The sequence below is a fragment of the Sminthopsis crassicaudata genome, chromosome 2 (genome assembly GCF_048593235.1).
Source record: "Sminthopsis crassicaudata isolate SCR6 chromosome 2, ASM4859323v1, whole genome shotgun sequence".
NCBI lineage: Eukaryota > Metazoa > Chordata > Mammalia > Dasyuromorphia > Dasyuridae > Sminthopsis > Sminthopsis crassicaudata.
The window spans coordinates 193,313,265-193,337,934 of record NC_133618.1 but is presented as its reverse complement, the minus strand read 5'-3'; the positions used below and the strand labels follow the sequence as shown (position 1 = coordinate 193,337,934).

The 24,670-nt window shown below is 33.3% G+C and overlaps 1 protein-coding gene across 1 annotated transcript in view; it reads right to left on the bottom strand.

The window, feature by feature from the left end:
* The window catches only part of TPO (thyroid peroxidase), a 234,867-nt gene that overhangs the window by 90,444 nt on the left and 119,753 nt on the right, over positions 1-24,670 (bottom strand). The window contains exon 7 of the mRNA XM_074284732.1: positions 16,895-17,410. Coding sequence (XP_074140833.1) covers positions 16,895-17,410 — 516 coding nt within the window. The remainder of the gene's footprint in view (positions 1-16,894; positions 17,411-24,670) is intronic.

Genomic DNA, 24,670 nt, shown 5'->3' with positions numbered 1-24,670 from the left:
TTATGGCATAAAATGTCATCTTTGTATCAGAGACTTGACACAAAGAGTCATTTATTTTTAAGTTCTTTGTCTTAGCACCCCCACCATGGAAATTTGTCAACAGATTCTGATAGTTTTTAATCCCACCTAATGTAACATAGAGAGGATGTTTCTCCCAGTCCTCTCTGATAAGCATACTTCATGTGGACACTTAGTAAGGGGAAAAAGATCTCAGCACTCAGTGCACATATAATTCTTCACTTAATCTTTTGTTTTTTGGATTAGGGGAAGAGGCCTACACCTTTTTGGAGAACTCTCCCTGTGAAAAACTCTTCTGCAGTTCCTGATAGTTTTAGATGCAGTGGCCTGGGTCAGCAAGAGAAATGACCTGCCCACATATGTGTCAGAAGCAAGATTTTAACCCAGATGTTCATGACTCTTAGGAGGCTTAATTATCTGCTATCCCACACTCAGTTGTGTTTAGAATTTTCAAAAGGTCTCTAATGCCTTGTGAGCATGTGTTTTCAGACTTCCTGACAAGTTACAACTTACATTTATAAAGGGAATTTCTTTGTCTAGAAGTTCCCTACATTAATCAGCATAGATCCAAAAAAAAAAAAAAGTTAGTCTGGCTCAAATTTGAAATCAAGCCAAAAAGTATTGACATGAAAGAAATTAATTCTAATAAGCTATGATTTCCAATGAGGAAAGTAATGAACATCAATGAAATAACAGATTTATAACCCCCACCTCCTCAATACTAATATCTTACCTCACAGGCAAAATAATAAGGAGAGTTGTCAGATTAATTAAAAGGAAAAAAAAATCATGTGTATGTAGTGTGCTTTCTAGAGTTCCCATGCTTAGGTGCCAAAATATACCATCCGGACTAGCTCACTGGAGGATCTCAAGACCAGCCCAAGTCCTTGGTCTTTGTGGAGGAGTGAAGGAGGCAGAAGACATACGAGGATAGTCAAAGATGGAGTGTCCCTATTTCAAGTTCTCTCAAGCCCTTAAATACCTTGGTATAGATTACATCATTATAGCACACTAAATGTGTGCCAACTGGAGAATCATTACATCACATTGATCAAGTGCTAACTATAGTAGCATTACCTTACCACAGCACACTGTGCAAGTGCTAACTATAAGCACTCTGCTACTGATATGTAAATTCCTCTCTTTACTGTAAGTATCCCTTACTTCAAGTAGAATACAGATGGTCACACCCTCTTTGACTTCTCAGGAAGGTTGAGAGCACCAAAGGAAGGTGGAGAGCCAAACCAGACATTGTCAGCAGGTTCCCTCTGGGCTGAAGGGTTTTATACCTTACCTGGAGTTCCCCCACTATCTGTGGCCTCTACATGTGTATACTAAAATAAATCAATGCAGGTGGCCTGTATTTTTTCATGACATGCAACTGTGTGCAAATAGAATTTTGTTCTTAATCTAATTTTAGAGTAACCCTTTCAAAAGAAAATGCAAATTGCAAAAATCTTATACTTCTCATGTCAAATAGTTTACCTCCAGAAAATGTAAATAAAAAAGAATCACATTCTATTTACTTTTAAATAGGAAACATTATTTGTGCCAAATATCAGATTGCTTTATGTTTGCTTTAACACAGTTGTTTCTTAAATGTGGGGCTCAGGCTCCATAACTGGAGAGGTTTTTTCCCACCTTTAACAATCATACACATTGTCTTAAAAGGTCTGTTGATAAGCCAGATCTAAGTTCTTTTCTGAATACAAGGAAAGGAGCCACCCCTTTCCTGTTGCTTTCAGTTCCCAACTGCCCTGACAGTACATGAGGCTAAGTTCTGCTAAGAATAGAACGACAGCAGATCATCCCTCTATATAGGAAAGTGAAGAGGGGATGACAGTAATGTCACTGAAAAATATTCAAATTAGACAACTGAGGTGGCCCCTTTTCTACAAAAGAATGAATTCTTTCAGAGTAAAGCTATTCTTTGCAATAAACAACTTGCTAATGTTTTTAGACAATCTATTGTACAATTTACATAAGAGAACTCTAAGCATTTTTAAGCCCACTCAATTAAAAAAAATTACTCCTGATGCCATTTATAACAATTAGTCAATGATGTATCAGCAGAAGGTGATGCTCCAGCAATAGACTGAGTTTTTTAAAAATGTCTTTAGCACACTGATTGATTTTTTTTTCCACTGAGAGGATCGAATCATTGGCTCATTCTGGTCTTATTAGAGGATCATAGGAAATTCAATGGGGAAAAATCAACAAAATCACTTGTTCATTTATAGACACTGATCTTTCTCTAAATTTCCTATACAATTTTGCAAACATTTATTTCATCCTTACTTCACATAGGATCCAAAGTTTACATTGATGGAACTCCAAACCTAATAGAGAATACAGCATAATTGCATATAATATGCAATGATATAGGAAACCAAAAAAGTATAGAATGAAGTTCTATAAAAATTCAAAGAATAAAAAAATCATTATGGATTGGGAAGGTGTAAAGGAAGTTTTTAGCAGGGAAATGGCATTTGAATGCAGGCTTAAAAGATGAATAGTAATCTAACATGGGTAAGAGGGGGAGGGAGGACATTAATGGCCAGAAGAATAGTATGAGCAAAGCCACAAAGATGGAAAAATGAACTGTGTATTCCATAGATAGAGAATATTATGATTTGAGTAGAGCACAGAATGGTGTTAATATCCATGGAAGGGAATAGTATGAGATTGATTTACAAAAGGAAGGGGATAACAAATCACAAAAGGTCTTGAAAATCAAGCTAATGGGTTTGTATTTTCCATCATAGAGATAGAAAGAGAAAACTTTCTTTTTTTCCCAGTGAGATAATGAATTTGGTTTTATTTTGTCTCCTCTGAAAATTTCAAGTATCTTCTATCAAAGAACATAAGAAAAAATTCTGCCTTACTATTTATCTTACAAGGAACCATGTACTTTTTATAGAATTGGCTTTTGTGTTGTCATTTGCTCCAACAGATTATACTTTTAGTACTATTGTAAATAATGGTCAAGTGAAGAAGTATAGGCAAACTGCTGGATAGGTTTCCTTGATTAAGCAGTACATAAAGTGTCTCCGAATAAAAACAAATAAAACTATAAAGTCTTCAAGTGTGTTCACACTTTTGAAACAGAGTCAAAGTGTCCCAGGTAATATTTCATTGGAATATTTCCTTCCCAAGGTAACCATGTATCAAAAAAATGCCTTCTTAATAGGAGGTATTTTTAGAATTTGTACTCCCATTTGTTTATTAGAAAATACATCTTCCAAGAGAAATGTGTCCAACTGCAATTCCTTGAATAAAACAAAGGGTGAAAGAATTGAAGAAATAAAATATTCAGCTTGTGATGCCTGTGAACCTGGTCAACACAGGACCAGACTACAAGCAGAATGAAATTAAAGACTCAATATTGCAATCTTCTAGCCGATATTGCTATCCAAACATTTGTGAATGAAGGTTCCCTGACCTCTCATCACCATAGAGAAGCAACTCATTCATTACTCTCCAGGCTAGAAATGGACCCCAAAAATGTGGGTTAGAGATGCATGCTCTTTGCAAATGGGGTAGTTAGCTAGGTGAAGCTTATGTATTTGTAGGTTGGCTGAAGAGCATGGGGAGAAGGGAGGATGGTTTCACCAATTTCTCTTGAGTTCTTTCTAGTTACTGAAATTTAATCATTAAATTCCCCACAAAGGAAAATAAATTCAAAGTCTGCTGTTAGACCTCAGAGAGATTTTTTCTAGCATTTGGCAATAATGGTATTAGAAAATCATATTAAATAAAAACAAAAAAAATTTAAAAATAATCCAGAAAATAAGAAATTGGTAATTAATATCCATATCTGGAAGTGCTCAAGGTTGAAATAGAGCTGGAAGGGTGTTATCAGTATCAACTGCCAAAGAGGAAGAAAAAACTGATCCTCATCAAGGCAGGTCCCAGACCTGGCCTCTCTGAGCCTCTTCTTTCAGAATGTGACAGTTCTAGGTCTCTGCCAAGCTTTGCTATCCAGTTTTCTCTCCCTCACTACTGCATACTGAATACTTTCAAGAAGAGGAAAAGCCTAATGAAGTCTATGCTTAGAGATCAGAAGATGGAATTTAAAAAAGCAACTAAATCTTACTTACCAAGAAAGTACACAATCAATAAACATTAAGTAAGTGCCTGTTTTATACAAGGCACTGTACTGAGGATACGAAGAAAATATGAAATTATCCCGAAGCTAAAAGGAGAAAAACCTGTACTTATGTAAGTTTAACACCAGCTTCAATAACCTCTTTCACAGATACTATGGACACTCAAATTTTTTGAGAGATTCACCTGTTGTATATGAAGGAAGACTGAGGAGTAGGAAAGAGAAAGAGGAACTTCTGAGTATACTGTTTAAATTTTTATTTTACAAAAATATGTTAAAGAAATTCTTGAAAGGCTAGATATTATCCTGAGAAAGCTGAACAGTAGGAATGTATGTCTAGAACCAAAGAGAAATTAGTTTTTGAAATGATGAATAAGCGTGATTTTGGCTGTGAGCTTTCTCACAACTACTATATTGTAAATAATTATATTTTTGTTTTATTGTTTGTTACAGTTAATAAGTTACATATCCCAGAGTAACCTTAACATTTTTAAAGTTTAGGTGATTACAGGATTTGATATATTTAAAGAAATAACTGAAAGCTAATTGGAAAAAAAGAGTTCCTTTTCCTGATTACTTAATAAATAATATTCAATAAATTGTGGTGATGACTTGAAATTAATTGATTCAATAATGAGAGAAATGTTTGCAACTTTAGTAATTAATGTGAAAATAACAGAATGTATCTCTTGATTTCTTTTAAATCTAGGATAGAAATGCATAAAAATTATCAGTAGCTAGAAGATGTAGGAATGATCATTTAATGAGGATATTAATAAGATTTGGCCTCAAATTTATGTTGCATGAATATATACAAAACTAAAGACACCCAAAGCCACTTGGGGATTGGTTTTTAAGCAATGCAAAGACAATTCCAAAAAGAGTGGTTATATATAGTACTTTTTAAAAATAGTTTAATTTTTAAGTTGATAAAAAAATCGGCAACTACAATGTGCCAAATTTCTTATCTCCATAAATCTTATAATCTATGCATATATTAAGAAAATGGTTCATCAGAATATGAAAAAACAATAGGCAAACTTTTATAGATAATTCTCTATACTAGAATAAATCTTTATATTTAATTTGCTGCATAACTCACATAAGACTCCACCATATTTATTGCTTATAAATCATAAAAACACATTTGACTCAGTAGAATAAAATTTAAAATTTCTCCTCTAATAAGGTACCTCCCATGAATATAATTAAATAATATAAAATTCCTCCATAAACAAATTCATCCTGAAAACTTGTTCAGTGATTCTCTGTGTATCAATTATCATGAAATAAATGAAGTTGGAGCAAGAATATATATATATATATATATATATATATATATATATATATATACATATATATGTGTGTGTGTTACATATATAAATACATATATATATATATGTGTGTGCATAGTTATATATAGTAAATCGAAATGCTTTTATTAGGCATACATGTACATGTATATATATATATATATATATATATATACACACACACACAAACAGACACATAGATACATATACAATAAACATAATGTAAATCCAAGGCATTTAATTATAATGTAGTTAGGGGGAAAAGATACTAGCAGTTGAGGTATCTGGAAAATCATAGTGAATATCATAATAGCACAGAGTCTTGAAGTTTTGGATTCTAAGAATAGGAATTTAGAAGACAGTGAATTCCAGGCAGGGTGTGTGTCTCATACATTACAGACATTGGGAATCATCAGTGCAAAGGAGTGTTATGTGTGAAGAATAGAACAAAGGCTAGTTTCAATGGACCATAGTATGTGGGAATTAGGAGTAATGTATGCATTTATATATTTAACGTTTAACCATTATCTTTGAGAATATCCTGGACAAATTCCAGATGGAGGACAGATGTTTTCCAAAGGTTCTGGTTTATGGATGATACCGATTTTGTTAAGTGCATCAAATTCTGAAATATTCTGAGTTTTCCTCTTTGAGATCAAAGACAACTCAAGAGAAATGAGATTTGATAATCCTTCAAGAAAAGAACAAGGGATTGAAGACTAAATATTGCCCAAATTATGACACAGGTGGATAAGCAGCCTATTAATTCGTTGAGCTTAAGTGTATATAACAGATAAATAATGAACTGGGTATAGAATTTAACAGGTAGAAAATAATAGGAGAGGTCTAATTTAGGAAAGTATAGTTGTTACTATGATCCCAGGAAGCTTTTTGCAAAAAACAAACAACAAATTTCTTTATTTTTTAACATGACTTTTCTTGAGGTGTTGCTAAATATAGAAAAACTTAAGAAATACATAGTACTTGTAGAAGAATCATGATAACAGAGAAAGTGAAGAGCAATGGAAAGATATATGCTGAGTATAATTAAGCTATAATATGGCATATTATTATGATGAATTACATGTAAAAATGGCATAAAAGAAACCATCAATGATGTGTATTACCAAGGAAAAAAGTGGGGTCAGTGATCTAGCAACAGTCTTAAGACAATAATCAAATGGAAAATGTCTACCTAAATGTCTGTCTATAGATAGGCCTGATATCCATGAATACTTAAATGCTTTAGAGGAATCTTTAGCATAGTGGGTAAGTTTTCTATTGGAACACTTTAGAAGGACTTGTATAAGAATCATATAGGATGGATGAGATATGCAGATAGATTGTATTGACTATTGGTTGAAAATTTTTCATTGAAATCATGGATGTAGTCATGCATTCTTTGTTCAAGTACCTATATGACAGTTTTTTTTTCTTATTCTGATCCCAGGACAAGCAATTTGCTGCATATATAGCTAAGAAATAAATAAATCAAAAAATCTATGGGTAAGGGAAACAAATCTTTATTTAAGCACTGCTACCGCTTTAAAATATTATCTCATTTGATCCTTGCTATACTCCCAGAATTATTATTATCATCATTTTATAGATGAACAAACTGAGATAGACATTAAATCATTTGCCCAAGAACATATAGCTAGTAAATATATGAGTCTGGATTTGAACATAGCATATTGTTCCTGAAACTAGGACATCTACCTACTATGCTATCTTGGTACTTCATTTTATTGGTGCCATTGGAAAATAACTCTCTCCCTCTCTGTCTCTGTCTCTGTCTCTGTCCATCTTTTCTCTATCTATTTATCTCTCTCTCTTTCCCACCACCTCTCTTCTCTTCCCCCCTCCTCCCCAGCATACTCATATCAGTGTGAAAACTCTCCATTAAAGTGGTTGCATGTTGTAGTGGATACAATGCTATACTTGGAGACTTGGAGTAAGTAAAACCTAAGTTTCAATCATACTTTATTGTTATTCTATCATTTCACTTGTGTCTGACTCTGTGTGGCTATCTTCAAGGTTTTCTTGAAAAAAGGTACTGGAATTTCTTCTCCAGTGGATTAGGGTAAATAGAGATTAAATGACTAGCTCGGTATTACACAGCTACTAAATATCTGAGAATGGGTTTGAACTCAGATCTTTTTGACTCTACCTAATAGCCCTATTAGAAACTTACTAAGTGTGTAACAATGGGAAAGTTGCTGCCTGTCTCTGAAACTCCTGAAAGGCTTAGATTCCATGACCTCTATGTTCCCTTTCAGCTCTAAATCTGAGACTAGGAAACAGATCCAGAGATATATCTCAAATCCTCTGTGACACACTTTCACTGAAGCATAAAGTCAATCATTCTAAACTGGAAAAATAGAATTAAAACTATTTTGATAATTTTGATTAACTATTAATTAAAACTTCATGACTTTGACATTTAAAAAAAATAAATGAAAGGCAATGTGGTATAGTAAAAGAGAATCTGAGAATCAGGAACACCTGAGTTCAAAACCCACATCTGAAGCACAATGACTATTTTACCCTAGGTATTTAACTTTCAGACTCTCAAGAAACTTTCCAAGATTTATTAATTTGCACAATGGGCACAAATTTGCATTGGTAGAGTTCTCATCAGGAATTTTTACTAATGAAATTAAGTTGCCTGATCTAAATAAAACAAACACTCTTACCTTTATTCTAAATCCCCTATAACATACAATCTCCAGAAATTCTTTGCAAGCAGGAATTATTTCATTATTGTATTTGTAGCCACAAGGCCTATCACAGTATCTGGCACATATATGGTAGGTAACTAAGAAATACTTATTTATTGATTTATATCACAGAAAATTTTAGATTGTGACATTGACTCTATTTTGTTTAGCACAACCCAACCAAACTTGGATATGTGCAGATATCCAGATGTCTAACTCCTTTTTCCCTTCCACCTCACCTCATAAATCTAGTGTCTCAAATACAGGGACCTGTATTTAGGTGGTTGGTGTTTGAGTAGCCACCTAAGATAATGTTTGACTTTGTAATGCAGATGCTGCTTCACACAATAATGGAATACAATTTACAATGACAAATGTGTTGAGCTACCCCTTAATCTCCAAATAATGTTAATGTGGATTTTTACATTCATAGCAAGAGCAGCAACATTTTGATTTTTAATATACTCATTTGATATTTATTGGTTTCATCTGGAAAGGGAACAGATAACCCATTTACATTTAGTACAATAATCCAATGTTGAGATCAAGTATAAACTGGGTTTGTGACAACTCTTCCATATCTAGTCTACCAGGGATTTAACTTTCTACCCCAGAGGAGGACAAACAGCACATTGTGACAAAGGAAAGTCAGAGTGAATTTGGTATTAAAGATTGACATAGCACCACTAATTCCCAAATTCACTCAGTTATAAATAGCCAACTAATGCTCTTTTAAATAAGTACATTTTATATCTCGATCACATCTTGACCTTGGCAGAGTTCCCGCCCTTTACAAGGTAGTCCGTACATTCTCTTCCAACCTTAAGCCTACAATCAGTTCATAATAATGTCATATGTGATATATGTTATTTCAAATTCATTTAAATCCAGTGGCTCTCTTTTACTTTCAGGATCAAATATAAAATTGTCTATTCGGTAATTCATAGCCCTTTATAACTTGTTCCCCTCCTACTTTTACAGTCTTTTTACCTTACTCTACATCCCAAACTCTATATTCTGTGATTTAGTAACATTGACTTCTTTTCTGTTCCTCCCACAAGACATTTCAACTCTAGATTCCAGGCACTTTTCACTGGCTTGTTCTTTGGCTCCTGACTTCCCTATTCTTCTTTGAGTCCCAGTTATAATCCCACCTTCTTCAAAAAGGCTTTTCTGATCCTTTTTGATGTTGGTGACTTTGTTGTAAATTATATTTTCCAATTTAGTCTTTTTATATTTTGTATATACATATTTGCTTTCATATTGAATTTCACAGTGGATTATGAGCTACTTCAGAACAGTAACTATTTTTTGATCTTCTTAATATCCCTAGTGCTTAGCACAATGCCTGGCACATAGTAGGTAGCTAATAAATGTTATTGGGGGGACTCAGGAAAGGCTTCATTCTTGAAGACAGTGCCTGAGCTTTGTTTTAAAGAAAGAGAGAGACTCCATGAGGCTGAGATAAGGGAGGTGTGCATTCCATATACGTAGGATGGACTAAAGTAAGGAAAGACCTAAGGAAGGGAGAGCAATTAAGAGACCTGCAATAATGTAAGAGGTGATAGGGACCTGTATCTAAGTGATTGGTGTATCAGTAGAGTGGAGGCTGTCATATGATAATTGATTAGATATGTAGAGTGAGGACTTGAGGATTTGAGAATAATGCTATAAATTTAGATGATCAAAAGAATGGAGTTGTCCTTGTCAGAAATAGGGAAATTAGAAAAAGGAGAGGGTTAGAGAAAGATGAGTTCAGATATCACTTTATTCCAAAAGATTTAAACATAATGGTAAAGTATTAGAATTGATCACATTGCTACATTACAGTTACAATTAATTACAACATTTGCCAAGAGGAAATGTGATTCTAAAATGATAAATCAAGAGGTATAGAATATAAACAGAATATGTATAAAAATAGTTAAAAAAATAAAAGGCCTCAAATGTTGATTACAGCAAGCTTTTTTATATGTGAGAGGGAAGCAACAAAAATTATGTTTTCTTCATATTTGTAAATATGAAATATTGTTCTACTATTTGCATGTGTTTATATTGGTGTCATAAACTGTTCTATAGGGTTCTTAGGGATCATCTAATTTTGAAAATAACAATCTCAAACCTGAATTTGCATGTCATGTTTAAATATTTAAAATATATATTACTCTTTCCCAAGTTTCTTTAGTGGTTTCATATCTGAGGTTCTACTATTAGTTAGATGTGACTTCGAAAAAATTACTAAACCTCTCTAAGACTCAGCTTCCTCATTTTTAAAATGTGACAGTTGAACTAAATGACCTTTAACGTTCCTTCTATATCCAAATCTAGTGTTCTACATTTACTAATTTAGTTACTCCAGGCAATGTTATACATACAACAAATCAGACATAAAATTAATTCTAGATTTTAGGTTTAGTAGAGACTTCCATCTATAATCCTTGTTGGATTCCCATAAGATCTCTTTGAAATAAATAGTATAACAAATATTATCTTGATTTTATAAGTGAGGAATCTTTTTACAGGTGAAGAAATAGAGGTTAATTGCTCATGGTAAATCTAGGAATCCCAAGGAAGGCTTCAAAGTCAATGGTAATTTTTTTTCCCCGATAAAATAGTGTATCACTGACTGATTCAACCCAATTACCCTAAGTGTCAGCAGAAGGCTCATAATCCTTTTTACAAAAAAAACCATATTCAACCAAGGCTAAATTCTGTGAGCCTCTTTCCAAAAGGTCATCACCTATATTGAGTGAATGATTTGATTATTTCAAAAGATATAATGCCAATTTATTTAAATGTCTAGATGAATACATTATACCTATTAGAGCTAACTGAGGAAATATGTTGCTTCTTCTGAAACAATTAACCTCTAGCCTATTACACTGAGGGTAGAGGTAGACAGTCTATTCTTAGGAACCTCAGGTCACTAACAAGAGATAACATATCTGGTCAGATTTAGAAAACTTGGTGTGAAAAGTTCATTATTAAGAATGAAAAGGAAAGCAGAATCATCCTTTCAAATTGACACTTAGAAGGGGAAAGGTTGGAATTACTTAGCATATAAGAGGACCTACCAAGGAAAAGATAACTATATTGCCAAAAAATGCAATCAAAAATTGCCCTCTGATCTGAGTGGCAGTTCTGGAGTTCAAATAGGAAAAATGAGAAAGACTGGTAGATGATAGATATACACAGATAATTAAGGAATTGTTATTTTCAGGACATAAATAGCCCCTCATTTATTGTTATGACTTCAATTTGATGTTAACACTTATCGCATGAAATATATATTTTTTTTAAATGAGGCTGCTTAAGCTCTTTTTGTTGTAGCTAGAAACTGGAAGTTGAATGGATGTCCATCAATTGGAGAATGGTTGGGTAAATTGTGGTATATGAAGGTTATGGAATATTATTGCTCTGTAAGAAATGACCAGCAGGAGGAATACAGAGAGGCTTGGAGAGACTTAAATCAACTGTTGCTGAGTGAAATGAGCAGAACCAGAAGATCACTATACACTTCAACAACAATACTGTATGAGGATATATTCTGATGGAAGTGGAAATCTTCAACATAAAGAAGATCCAACTCACTTCCAGTTGATCAATGATGGACAGAAATAACTATACCCAGAGAAGGAACACTGGAAAGCGAATGTAAATTGTTAGCACTACTGTCTATCTACCCAGGTTACTTATACCTTCAGAAGCTAATAATTAATGTGCAACAAGAAAATGGTATTTACACACATATATTGTATCTAGGTTATATTGTAACACATGTAAAATGTATGGGATTACCTGCCATCGGGGGGAGGGAGTGGAGGGAGGGAGGGGATAATTTGGAAAAATGAATAAAAAAAAATTATATTTTACATCTGTAAATTCTTCTGATATTTTAATATGCTCTTAATTTTCCATTTTGATACATTAGTAAGTAAATCTTGGATTTTTTCATTTTCATATTATATTTTTTCCAATTACATGTAAAAAAAAAAAAGAAAAGAAAATGAGGCTGCTTAAATCATAGAACAACATTAGGACTAGAACTTTGGAACCTTTGATGTCTTCTCATTTTATGGATGAGAGAACTGGATCTCAGAGAATGTAAATGACACAGTATCATGAATTTAGAGACATAAGAGACCTTAGAAATCATTCAGTCTGTTCCTTTAATTTATGAAAGTAATTTATTCCAGGGTTATATACTGAATTCTTGTCTAAGATCTCACCACTTGACATTATTTAGTAGCAGAAACAGATATTAAATGCTATAACTTCTCTCCCTTCTCCCTTTCCATAATGAATCCAAAGCTTTTAAAATAAAGACAGTAACTCCAAAGTGGTAACAAAATAAAGGCATAAATAGAGAGGGCAGGAACACTAGGGAACAAGGTAAGAGATGGAAGGGAAGAGTTGATAGATAAGGTAATAGGTAAAAATACTACTAAATGAAGAAGGAAGGGATAATAGGAGATAAAGTAGTGGGATGAGGTGGATGAAAAAAACACAGAACTAAGGACAGGGTGGAAAGAGAACACAAAAATATATACAGGGAAGAAAATAGGGTGGAGGGAAATACAGAGCTGGGAAATACAAATCTTAACTGTTAATGTGAATGGAATGAACTTACCCATAAAATGGAAGTAAATACCAGAGTGGATTAAAAAACAGAATCCTACACTATGTTGTTTACAAGAAACACATTTGACACAGAGAGACACATACAGAGCAAAGGTAAAAAGCTGAAGCAGAATTTATAAGGCTTCAGCTGAAGTAAAAAAAAAGAGGGGGGGAGGGAATTCTGATATCAGATAAAGCAAAAGTCAAAATAGATCTTGTTAAAAAAGATAAGGAGGGAAAGTACATCTTGATAAAGGGTACCATAAATAATGAAGTAGTAATGACACTAAATGCGTTTGTATTAAGAGGTAGAGCAGACAAATTCCTAGAGAAGATTTTAAGCCAATTACAGGAATAAATAGACTGCAAAATTATTCTAGTGGGATATCTCAACCTTCCCCTCTCAAAATCAGACAAATCTAACCACAAAATAAACAAGAAAGAAAATAGGGAAGTTAATAGGAACCTAGAAAACCTACATATGATAGAACTCTGGAGAAAATTGAAGAGATACAGAAAGGAATACACAATTTTCTCAGCAGTACATAATACCTATACAAAAATTGTCCATGTATTAGGGCATAAAAATCTCATAGTGAAATGCAAAAAAAAAAGGCAGAAATAAGAAACACTTCCTTTTCAGACCACAATACAATAAAAATTATTTTCAATAAAGGGTCAGGGAAAGATAGACTAAAAACCAATTGGAAATTAAATAATCTAATTCTAAAGAATGAGTGGGTCAAACAACAAATCACAGAAACAATTTATAGTTTCATCCAAGAAAATGACAATAATGAGAGTTCTTAGGGGAAATTTTATATCTCTAAATAGTTACATAAATAAAATAGAGAATTATGAGATTAATGAATTAGGCATGCAACTAAAAAAGCATAAAAAAGAACAAATTAAACCCTCCCAATTAAGTACCAAATTAGACAATTTAAAATTCAAAGGAGAGATTAATAAAATAGAAACTAAGAAAACTATTGAACTAACAAACAAAACTAAGGGTTAGTTTTATGAAAAAAAAGTAACAAAGTAGATAAATCTTTGGCTAATTTGATCAGAAAAAGGAAAGAAAAAAACCAGTAGTATCAAAACTGAAAGGGGTGAAATTACCATCAATGAAAAAGAAATTAAAGCAATAATTAGCAGCTATTTTGCCCAATTCTGTGGCACCAAGTCTTATAATCTAATTGAAATGGATGAATATTTACACCAGGTTGACAAAAGAGGAAACAAAATATTTAAATAGCACCATTTTATAAAAAGAAATTCAACAAATCCATTAATTAACTCCCTAAGAAAAAAAAAATCTCCAAGCCAGAATAATTCACAGTTGAATTCTACCAAACATTTAAAGAACATTTAATTTAAATATTATGTAAACTATTTGGAAAAATAGATAAAGGAGTATTTCCAAATTCCTTCTATGACACAAATATGGCACTGATATCTAAATTAGGAAGGCTCAAAACAGAGAAAGAAAATTACAGACCGATCTCCCTAATGAATATTGATGCAAAAATTTAAATAAAATATTAGCAATGAGATTACAGCAATTTATCATATGAACAAGTGAGATTTATACCAGGAATGTGGGGCTGGTTCAATATAAAAAAACTATTACCATAATCAACCCTATCAATAATAAAACCAACAGATATTATATGATATTCTCTAAAGATGAAGAAAAAGTTTTTGACAAAATATAGCACCCATTCCTATTAAAAATACTAAAGAGCATAGGGATAAAGGGAACTTTCCTTAAAATAATAAACAGTATCTATCTAAAACCTGCAGCAAGCATTATTTGTAATGGTAAAAAGTTGGACGCATTCCCATTAAGATCAAGGGTGAAACAAGGATGCTCATTATCTCCACTATTATTCAACATTGTACTAGAAATGTTGGTTTTAGCAATAAGAAATGAAAAAGAAATTAAAAGAATTAGAATAGGCAATAGAAAAGGCAATTCTTTACAGATGATATGATATACTTAGAGAATCCTAGAAAATCATCCAAAAATCTACTGTAATTCACAGCTTAAAGCTGCATTGCAGGATATAAAATAAACTCACAGAAATTATTAGCATTTCTATAGTTTGCATTAGCAAGTTTATTATAAAGAGAGAGAAAAATTCCATTTAAAATTATTGAAGATAAAATAAAATATTTGGGAGTTTACCTACCAAGACAAACCCAAGAACTATATAAACACTCACAAAACACTTCTCATACAAATAAAAACAGATTTAATAAATGGAAAAAATATCAATTGTTTTTGGTTAGGCTGAGTTAATATAATAAAAATGAGAATTCTGCCTAAATTGGTGTATTTGTTCAGCGCCATACCAATCAAACTGCCAAAACATTATTTTATAGAACTAAAAAAAAATAATAACAAAATTAATCTGAAGAACAAAAGGTCAAGAGTATCAAGGGAATTAATAAAAAAAAAAATTACCAGGGTTGGAGGCTTAGCAGTACTAGACCTAAAACTATATTCTAAAGCAGCAGTAACCAAAACCATTTGGTACTGGCTAAGAAATAGAATGGTGGATCAGTGGAATAGATTAGATACACACAACACAATAATCAAGACCTATAGCAATCTAGTATTTGATAAACTCCCAAACCTCAGCTTCTGGATTAAGAACTAACTATTTGACAAAAATTGCTAGGAAAACTAGAAAATAATATGTCAGAAACTTGGCATAGATCTACGTCTCATATAACATATAAAATAAGGTCAAAATGGATACATGATTTGAGCATAAAGATGATACCTAAACAAATTAGGAGAACAAGGGATAATTTACCTATGAGATCTTTAGAGAAGAGAGAAATTTATGATCAAAGAAGAACTAGAGAATATTATGAAAGGCAAAATGTACAACTTTGATTGCATTGAATTAAAAAAAAAGTTTTTGCACAAATAAAACCAAAAGAAACAAGATTAAAAGGGAAGTACAAAGTTGGGGGAAAATCCTTACAACCAGTTTTTCTGGTGAAAATCTCATTTCTAAAATATATAAAAAATAGTCTCAAATCTGTAAGAGTACAAATCATTCCCCAATTTACAAATTGTCAAAGGATATGAAGAGACAATTTTCAGATAATTAAAGACATTTTTAGTTATATGAAAAAATGCTCTACATCACTATTGATTAGTGAAATGCAAATTTAAACAACTCTGAGGTACCACCTCATGCCTCTCATTTTGACTAAAATGACAGGAAAAGATAATAATAAATGTTAAAGAAGATGTGGGAAAACTGGGACACTAATGCATTGTTGATGTAACTGTGAAATGATCCAACCATTCTAGAGAACAATGTGGCACTATGTTATAAAACTGTGCATACCCTTTGATACAGTAGAGCCATTACTGGGAAATCATAAAGATGGGAAAAGGACCCATATGTGCAAAAATGTTTGTAACAGCTTTTTTGTTTGTTTGTTTGTTTGTTTGTTTGTTTTTTGTTCTTTTTTTTTTGTGGCAGCAAAGAATTAAAAAAGGAGTGGATGGCCATCAATTGGGGAGTGGCTGAACAAATTGTGATACATGAAAGTAATAGAATATTATTGTTATATAAAAAATGATGAACAAGCTATTATAGGAAGGCCTGGAAAGATTTGCATGAACTGATGCTGATCAAAACAAGCAGAACCAGGAATACATTGTGCACAAAAACAGCAATATGTGAGATGATCAGCTATGAAAGGCTTGGTTCTTTTCAGTAGTTCAGTGATCCAAAGTAGTCCCAATAGACTTTAGACAGAAAATGCCATTTACATCTAGAAAAAGAACTAAGGAGACTAACTGTAAATCAGCACATGCTATGTTCATTTCTTTTTTTCTTTTTTTATCTTTTTTTTTTTTTTAATCTCTCCCGTGGTTTTTCCCTTTTGCTCTGATTTTTCTCTCCCAACATGATTCATAAAGCAATTTGTATTTAAAATAAATAAATAAACCACTCTTTAAAAAGAAAGAAAGAAAGAAAGAAAGAAAGAAAGAAAGAAAGAAAGAAAGAAAGAAAGAAAGAAAGAAAGAAAGAAAGAAAAAAGTCATAGATAGAATTATAAACTCAATAGGATGAGGGACATACCTGATGTAGAGCCCCCACAATCTTTCGGGCCTCTTGGTAAATGGTTTCAGAACTCCAGTGAGCATTCAACATCTTTAGATTTTTGGCAAGGCGATTGTGTTCTCTCAGCCAAAGGGTGTGAATGGCAGCCAGGGAAATCACCTCACTAGCCCTGCTGTCCCCAGCCAAAAAGCATTCGATTCTTTCATTTTCTTCTGTGTTTGGAGCTTGTGCACAGGGTGAAGGGACTTGAGTCACAAAAGGCAAGTACTCTCTGCCTCCATCTTCATAAAGTGTATTGACTTGAAGCAGTCCTTCCTTGCTGGTCAAATTCCGCAACTTCTTTTCGATAGCAGGAGTGCTGCTATAAACTGTGGAAGCATCAAGAAAGGATGTTAAGCTATTCATTTGTTGCCTTGGGTTTGATTTGGATAGATTTCCAAAAAGACTTCCTTGAACTCCACTGCCACAGGCTGGAGATGAACGATAGAAAGGCAGACATTCCATTCCCATTAATGATGTTTCATTGACAGGAAGCTGCATGAAAGAATGGATATGCAATTGTATTTATATTTTCTGAGTGCATCTGATTTGAAGGAAGATAAAAGACGTGTAGTGTAGAGGAAAGAAAGAATATAGTCTGGAGTTAAGGCACCCTATCTATTCTGTGAGACTTTGGGTAAGCCACAAACAAGTGGAGCTTGGTTTCTTTGTTCAGAAAATGAAGATAGCTCTAGAGAATTTCTTACTTCCCTTTTAGATCTTATCCTGCAATACTATTCACCATCTTTTATAGGGGTTCCTTTCTATCACCTATCCTCATTGTTGGTATCTGTCCTCATTCATTTCCTTGACTTGCACTTATTCTAGTATTGCCATCATCGTTAGTATTATTTCCAGCCTTATTTCATTCCAATCTTTCCCCATATATTCTACCAGATTATTAAAATTTCCCCCAATTTCCTTCCTTGCTCTTATTTTCCCCTCTCTGTAGGCTACCATCTTTCATCTTCTGTTGAAATTCATGTTTTTCTTCAATAGCTTTCTTAAATAAAGCCTAAATTCCCTTCTCACTTTCCTCAGACCCAGTTAAAAAAAGTGAGTTTTCCCTTTTAGAACACTTGTCTAGGTCTTTCTTTTGCTCCTAGAACTATAAGATGAGAGATTTACCTTAGAAGCAATAGAGTTTCCCTTTACAAATCCTAAGATTACATAGATAATTTGAGGCAGGATTTGAATGCAGGTATTTCTACTCCAAGTAGTATGCCCTCATTTATTGATGTACATTGCTTATTCCTCTCATCTTAACACACCAAGTTCTTGAGGTGAGAGACTGTCAGTTTTCATCCTTGTTGACCCATCAATGAGCAAAGTGATTTGTGAAATGATGTAATTTCTCTGGATTTGTTTCCTTATCTGTAAATGGGGGAAGTGATTGCTGTGACTCTAAGGTCTTTTCCAATTCTAAATGTGTATGATTAGCCTTAAGAAATATTTATTATGTTTATTGTGTCATATGTTATTTATTGTTTATATAAAGGTATCAATTGTATTTATGTACATATATGATTTTGTTGTTATTCAGTAATTTCAGTTGTGTCTAACACTTTGTGCCTTCATTTGGGATTTTCTTAGGAAAGACACTAGAGGGATTTGCCATTTTCTTCTCTATTTATTATTATTACTATTTATAAAATATGTGTATCATATTTTATATTATATTGCATACCTATACAAAGATTTGTTGAATTCACTGAACAACAATTATTTATTGAAATGATGTGAATTAATTTAAAACATATTTAGTAAGAAGGGCCACAGTGTGCTCTGCTAATGAGCATCAGGAAGCTGAAATTTTCTTTAAAAGGTAATAACAATTTCTCCTATTACTCATAATATAACAAAAACATTTCTCTTTACCCATGATGTTCTCTGCTTCTAACACCAATGGTCCTTATTTAATGGGGAGCTGCATATCAGCAGTGGTTTTCTGAAACTCCATTATTTCTGAACTCCTGCAATGTATCACCATGTACCCATGTAATGAGGCATGGTGAGTCACCTCAGTGATATGCCATAGCTATGTGCTTCAGAGAGATATTGCTGGCAAGAACATAAGGAGGGAAATGGCTTTGAGTTCCAAGGGATCATTTTCGATGTCTGGGAAAGGATGATTTAACCTAGTGATCTTGTGTTAAGTGGGTGAATAGCAGTCCTACAAAGGTAACACATTTCAGGCCACATATAACTCAGTAAAGTTAGTTTTCAGTATCTCTATTTTATTAGGGGAAAGCTGGGGAAAGGCAGTTTTTTCCCCTAACCAGTGAAGGAAAAAAAGATAAAAATATAAATGTTAAAAACTCAGCAGAGATTTCCTTTCTAAGTGTGACAGTACATCTCTTCGGGATAAAATCATAGATTTAAAATTGGAAGAGACACAACCTCCTCATTTTATAGTTGAAGAAACTAAGTCTTAGAAAAATGAGTCACTTGATGCCCCCCAAATTGTTGGAGAGATTCTCATAATGAGAGATATTAATATTGTCCCTTAATGATGTCAAATTAAAAATCTTCTCTACCCAAAGCCCAGTGAGAAGAATAGTAAAAATGGTATTAGCATCCTCATTTTATGGATGAATAAACTAAGGCACAGAAAAAATTAAGTCATTTACTCATGACTATATAGCTAGTAAATTATACATTAAGGACTTGAATTCAGATTTTTTTAGTGCTTTGTTCCTTTACATCACATTACCCCTTTAGCATCTTCCTGAGTATATCAGAATAAACTTTAGCTCTCATTGGTTGTTACTCTCCACTAATCATAGTATTTTTCTTCTACTAGGGATAAATAGGAAAGACTTCATGGTAGACATGGTATTTGAGGCCATCATAAAGAATGTATAGGATAATTGTCTTTAGAATCTGAAAAATATTCTTAACTCTTATATTCTATCTGGGGGAACATAAAAGAGGACTATTTCCTGAACCCATGATTGAATTGTGTTTAGAATTTTAAATTTAAACTTCAACTCATACCTTCTCTTGAAAAGTAGTAGTTCTACTAATTAAAAAAAGCAAAACAAAAATCCTATTTAAGGTATCTTTAAGGCATCTTATATGTGAATCAACTAGAAAAAGATTTTTAGACACTGTAACTGGCAAGTTACATGAAGAAAAGTGGCCAAGGACGACTAGTATGTGTTGAGAATTCAGAAATTCAGAAATAAGACCCTATCATTAATTAATTTTCTGAGCTCTTTTCCCATCAAGAATTAAATGTTTACCACAAAAATACTGTGGTATGAGCCAACTCTCATACCCAAAAAGAAGAATGATCCATAGAACCTATTGGTAAAATCCAATTCTAATTGGGGATCTTCTCTGGAGGGGAAGTGTAGGGTAATGGAAACAGAGTCAGGAAGAACTGGATACAAATATTACCCCAGAAGCAGATAGGTGACACAATATTGTGCTTATTGTGAGTAAGGAAGACCTAAAAGTTCAAATCCTGCCTTAGATACTTAATAGCATCTTCCTTTCTAGGTGGATGTAAGAATCAAATAACATAATGTTTGTAAAGCACTCAGCATAGTGCCTGGAACATAGTAGGAGCTTATTAAATACTTTTTATTTTCCTCTTCCTTCCCTTACTCCCTATGTGATCTTTGAAAGTGTCCAAGTTTCAGTTTTCTTCTCTGTAAAACAAATAAAATATAATAATAGCATTTAACCTTACAAGGTTGGTACAATAATCAAATGAGATAACATTCTTAAAATGCTTTGCTAATCTTAAAATGCTATTTAATATGAGTTAGTATTATTAGTGCAGATTCATTGGAATCTTACTTCCCCAGGACCTTTATTCCATTTCTTCCAACAAAGTATCTTTGACTGCAGATATCAGCATCACAAAATGCAGCATTTTCAGACATGGGAAAGAACCAATAAAAAACTTTAGTTTTAAAGCTTCAATTAACTGATGGAGAAAAAAAAAATCTTTGTTGGCCCAGAGAACAAAAATTTTTGCCCTGAGTGACAGCTTGGAAATAGAATTATTTATGGGTTGTTTTGTAAGTTGTCCTTGACTGCAATTCAAAATTTAAAAGTGGGATAAAACTCCCAACAACAATCCTAAACTCCTAACAACAATAAAAAGCAAGCAACAGCTAAATAATGGGGCTTCATCCTCATATTAAAAAAAATTCACTAACAGCTCATATGCAAAAATAATTCTTTTCATATCATGAAATCTGAAGTTATTAGTTCAGCTTTTTTTCAGTCGTGACTGCATTTTCAAAGTATATGGCAGTAGGGTCACTGAACAATCCTTGGAAAAGCATGAGCAAGATTGTCAGGAGGGTTGCTATTACCATGTCCCTTTCTTGAATACTATTGGCACTTTTCATACTCTTTCTCCTTTTATTTCAGAATTCCACAAAACCATTAGTTTACAAAATACTTTCCTTCTTTTAAATTAAATTGTTATAGGCATTTTGGTTTAGTAGGGTCACACATTTATCAACAAATACATAACTTCTTAAAGGGAAAGCAATACTCAAACTGCAGGTCTAATTCCAGCACAGCCTTCTTTGTTACCATATTGCCAAATACTTTGCAATATTGGTAATGAACAATGTAATTACCTGAGGAATTTATGGAACTAGAGCAGGGGTTCTGAAACTACAGCCCACGGGCCAGATGCTCTGGGCTGAGGACATTTATACAACCCGCCAGGTTATGACAAATGGGCTGAGGGACGGAAACAGAGTGTGAATTTTTGTTTTTATTATAGTCTGGCATTCCTACAGTCTGAAAGACAGTGAAAAGGCCCCCTATTTAAAAAATTTGAGGATCACTGAGCTAGAGTGCACCCCAAAACACCACAGTTTCACAGGACCTGGCCACACCCACTCAGCACTGGGAGTGACTCAGCACAACCACAGTGCAGCTCCACAGCAGCAGTGTGGGACTCTGCCCAGGGCAGTCACACTTCTACAGCAGGCCACTCTTTGCAGCTCATTGGCAGGACAGCTCCTGTCCATCTGTTCCTGTTCTATAGAGGAAGCTGGGAACCTCCTTGCTCTGAAGGCAGACCTTAAGGCCCTTTAAAAAATTTAGTAAAAATGCAAAGCGAGCTCCAACTATAGATAGCTTTTACACAGAGAGCAGATTTCCAACCCTGAGGAGACTAATAGCGGACAGTCTCTAGACAAAATCCAAAAGGAGGATATAACCTGTTCCCATCACAGAATGCTCTCCTAGAAGAAATTATAAAAGATCTTGAAGGAGAGCTAGAAGAAAAATGAAGAAAGGAAAGGAAAGAGAAACTCTGCAAGAGAGTATGGAAAAGGTATATAGTTCATTAAAAGGAAGATTTGATAAAGTGGAAAAAGAAAACAACTTCCTGAAATGTGAATTGGAAAAGGTAAAGAACTCCCAGGGAAACAGAATTTGTGAATTGAAAAAAGAAAATAACTCATCAAAAAAAATAATGAAATGGAAAAAAATTCCATGGACCAAAAGAACTCATTTAAAAACACAATTGGACACATACAAAAAAGAAGTAAAAAAAAAGTTAATGAAGAAAATAACTCATTTAAAATCAGAAATGAACAAATGGAAATGAATGATTCATTGAGACATCAAGAATCAGTCAAGCAAAACCAAAAATAGAAAAAATGTTAAATATCTACATGGAAAAACAACAGACCTGGAAAATAGATTTAGGAGAGATAATCTAAGGATTATTGGGCTCCTTGAAAACTATGATGAAAAAAAGAGCTTAGACACTATTTTTCAGGAAATCATCAAAGAGAACTGCCCAGATGTAATAGAATCAGAAGGTAAAATAGGCATTGAAAGAATTCATTGAACACCTTCTGAAAGAGACCCCAAAATAAAAACTCCAAGGAATATTGCAGCTAAATTTCAGAACTATCAGACTAAGAAAAAAATATTACAAGAGACAGAAAAAAAATTCAAATACCAAGGAGCCACAATAAGGATCACTCAGGATCTAGCAGCTTCCACATTAAAGGATCAAAGGGCCTGGAATCTGATATTCTGAAAGGCAAAAGAACTTGGAATGTAGCCAAGAATAAACTACCCAGCTAAGCTGAGCATTTTCTTCTGGGGAAGAACATGGACAGTCAATGAAACAGGTGAATTCCATTTATTTCTGATGAAAATACAAGAGTTAAACAAAAAAAAAAAAATAACATCCAAATGTAGGACTAAAGAGAAGCATAAAAAGGTAAAAAGAATTCTTGAAAACTGTATTTCTGTTATGGGTATACATAGAGAGTACATGTATAATTTGATTTTACTGTTATAATATAAAAAAGGGAATTAGAAGTAGAAAGGGGATAGTATCATTAAAAGGGAAAAGGAGAGATAAAAAGAGGGAAATTACATCTCACGAAAAGGCAAAGGAAACCTATCATATCTGAGAGAATTAAGGGAGGGGGAGGAATATTGTGTGAATATATATCAGATTTGGCTCAAAGAGAAAATATTAGACATATTTGGTTTACAGAGGAATTTCTCTCACCTCATTAAAAAGTCAGAGAGAGATGGAGCAGACCCTTGAAACAAAGGAGAAGACCCAAGAAATATTGAGTGGTTCCGTTGATGGCTTTGCCCACCACTGAAAGAGCATGGCAGTTATGGTGTTTGACTCATGGACATCAAAAATTGTTGGACTTCAAAACCATCAAGAATCTTGGATCCTCTGAGACATGATAAGATTGTTATAGGACTTGAAAACCCTTAGGAATCATAGGATTTTCTGAGAAGTAAGACTTGTAGGACTTGAAAACCCTCAGGAATCAATGGGTTTTCTGAGAAATGATAAGACTGTTGCAGGACTTCAAAACCTGTAGGAATCATTGGATTCCCTAACATAAAAAGACTGTTGCAGGACTTCAAAAACTTGTGGGGATCATTGGATTTCCTGACATTAAATTAAATGCAGAAAGGCAGAAATAGTAGATGCAGAAAAACTAGGCATTGACCCACACTTAATACCATACACCAAGATAAGGTAAAAATGGGTTCATGATCTAAGCATAAAGAATGAGATTATAAATAAATTAGAAGAATATAGAATAGTTTACCTCTCAGACTTGTGGAGGAGGAAGGAATTTGTGACCAAAAAGAACTAGAGTTCATTGTTGATCTCAAAATAGAAAATTTTGATTATTTTAAATTAAAAAGGTTTTGTACAAACAAAGCTAATGCATACAAGATTAGAAGGGAAGCAATAAACTGGGAAAATATCTTTGCAGTGAAAGGTTCTGATAAAGGCTTCATTTCCAAAATATATAGAATTTTCTAATTTATAAGAAATCAAGGCATCCTCCAATTGATAAATGGTCAAAGGACAGACAATTTTTGGATGAAGAAATAGAAACTACTTCTAGCCATATGAAAAGATGCTCCAAATAATTATTAATCAGAGAAATGCAAATTAAGACAACTCTGAGATACCACTATACACCTCTCAGACTGACTAAGATGACAGGAAAAAAATAATGCAGAATGTTGGAGGAGATATGGGAAAACTGGGACACTGATAACATTGTTGCTGGAATTGTGAATGCATCTAACAATTCTGGAGAGCAATTTGGAACTATGCTCAAAAAGTTATCAAACTGTGCATATTTTTGATCCAGCAGTTTTACTACTGGGCTTATATCCCAAAGAGATTTTAAAGAAGGGAAAGGGACCTATATGTGCCAAAATGTTTGTGGCGGCCCTTTTTGTAGTGGCTAGAAACTGGACATTAAATGGATG